We start from the raw sequence: 1,955 nt of genomic DNA on the forward strand, positions 1-1,955 counted from the left end.
TCATTTTTAAATGTGTGCATTAAATATTGGAACATTCTTTTCCAGAAAATGAATTGCATCCGTGGCACACAAGTTTTCTTTATAATGGTTTTAAGTGTGGAATTCATTATTGGGACTATAGGAAATGGATTCATAGCCCTGGTGAACATCATGGACTGGGTCAAGAGGAGAAAGATCTCTTCTGTCAGTCAAATCCTCACTCCTCTGGCGATCTCCAGAATCACAGTGTTGGTCTCTGTGTTTATAACTATGCTGGCTTCCATTGTCCATCCGAGTTTATTGATGGCTGTAAACGTGATCAGAGTGATTAAGATTACCTTCACTGTGACTAATCATTTTGACACCTGGCTTACTACGTGCCTCAGCATCTTTTATTTTCTGAAGATAGCCAATTTTTCCAACTCTATTTTTCTTTATTTAAAGTGGAGAGTTAAGAAGGTGGTTTCAGTGATCATGCTGGTTTCCCTGGTCCTCTTGTTATTATACATGGTACTGACAAATGTATATATAGATGATTGGGATGGTGAATTGCAAAGAAACATGTGTCACAGTTCCAGTTGGAATATTTCTTCACGAATTGTCAACAATATTATCTTCACCAACTATATGGTAATATGTGTCCCTCTTGCTCTGTCCCTGTCAGCCTTTCTCCTGCTGCTCTTCTCTCTGTGGAAGCATCTGAAGAAGATGAAGCACAATACCAGAGATGCCAGCACCAGGGCTCACATCCAAGCCCTAAAAACTGTGTTTGCCTGCCTGCTTTTAGGCATCTTGTTTTTTATTTCTTTTTTTGAATATGTTGCATTCATTCGGTACCTTAATACACAACTTATAATTTCATATGGACTGGGTCTACTGATGACTTTCTCTTCCTCCCACTCATGGGTAATTATTTTTGGAGACAGTAGATTGAGACAGGCCTCTATTTCACTATTATCCTGGCTCAGATGTAGGTTCAAAGTTGTGGTGTCCATGGGTCCCTAGACATTCTAGCATGATCTTTCACTTTCTAGAAATGTACTAGCTCCTAAGAATTCTTTGTGTGCTATAAATTTGTACTTATCTAACATTATTTGACAGTTCTAAATTTCTCCCATGATTTTTTTCATTTGTCCATTGATTAGTCGAGGGTATTATTTAATCTTCATGTATTTGTATAGCTTCTGCAATTTCCATCTTTAGCCCAGTGTTATTCAATATCCTTAATATGTTATTGTAATTGTGTATTTGTTAAGATTTGTTTTTTGGCCTAAAATGTGGTCTATTTTGAAAAAAGTTATAATGCTGTAGAGAAGTATGTTTAATTTGAAGCTGATGAAGGGCCTTTTATGCAGATGTCTGTGGTTCATTTCGATGTATGGTGAAATTTAACTCTACAGTTTCCTTGATTTTTTTTTCTTAGCCGATACACCCATTGTTGAGGTGGGATATTGAGTTCACACACCGTTATTGTACCTCAGACATGTGTCATTTTATGCTCAGCAGCATTTGTTTTATGCATGGTTTTCACCAACATTCAGTGCTTATACATTTATAGTTATTGGATTTTTGTTACCTTATTAATATGTCGACACCCTTTTTCTTCTCTTCTGACTGATGTTGGCTTGCTGTCTAAGTTGTCAGATAGCTGAATAAACTAGGACAGCCTATTCTCAGGTCTCATTTGCTTGGTGCATCATCTTCTATCATTTCATTTACAGTCTCTGTGTATTTTGTTAATGAGGTACATTTCTTATATACAGCAAACCCTGTACTTAATAGCCATGAAATAGAATTGATAATGTACCTGTCAACTGTGGAATGCTGCAAGATGCAGCCTGTGTGCTAAATGGTGTCTTATTCAGCTATTGGAAACAAAATTATGACATTTGTTGTGAAATGGATGGAAATTGAGGTCAGCATTTTAAAACAGATAAGCCAGATTCAGAGAATTAAATGCCTCGTGTTTTTCTTTT

General features: G+C 36.5%; 1 protein-coding gene across 1 annotated transcript; it reads left to right on the plus strand.

Moving 5' to 3' along the window:
* The first annotated feature begins 84 nt into the window (after nucleotides 1–84).
* On the plus strand, nucleotides 85–984 carry LOC103725167 (taste receptor type 2 member 125-like). The gene has a single exon (XM_008822471.2). It carries the CDS (start codon nucleotides 85–87, stop codon nucleotides 982–984), a length of 900 nt encoding a protein of 299 aa, XP_008820693.2.
* The last annotated feature ends 971 nt before the right edge of the window (nucleotides 985–1,955 follow it).

The sequence above is a fragment of the Nannospalax galili genome, unplaced genomic scaffold (assembly GCF_000622305.1).
Source record: "Nannospalax galili isolate Female #2095 unplaced genomic scaffold, S.galili_v1.0 scaffold1249, whole genome shotgun sequence".
Lineage (NCBI taxonomy): Eukaryota > Metazoa > Chordata > Mammalia > Rodentia > Spalacidae > Nannospalax > Nannospalax galili.

Coding starts and splice junctions, on each gene's coding strand:
- LOC103725167 (XM_008822471.2), top strand. CDS start 85: ATGGTTTTAAGTGTGGAATTCATTATTGGGACTATAGGAAATGGATTC.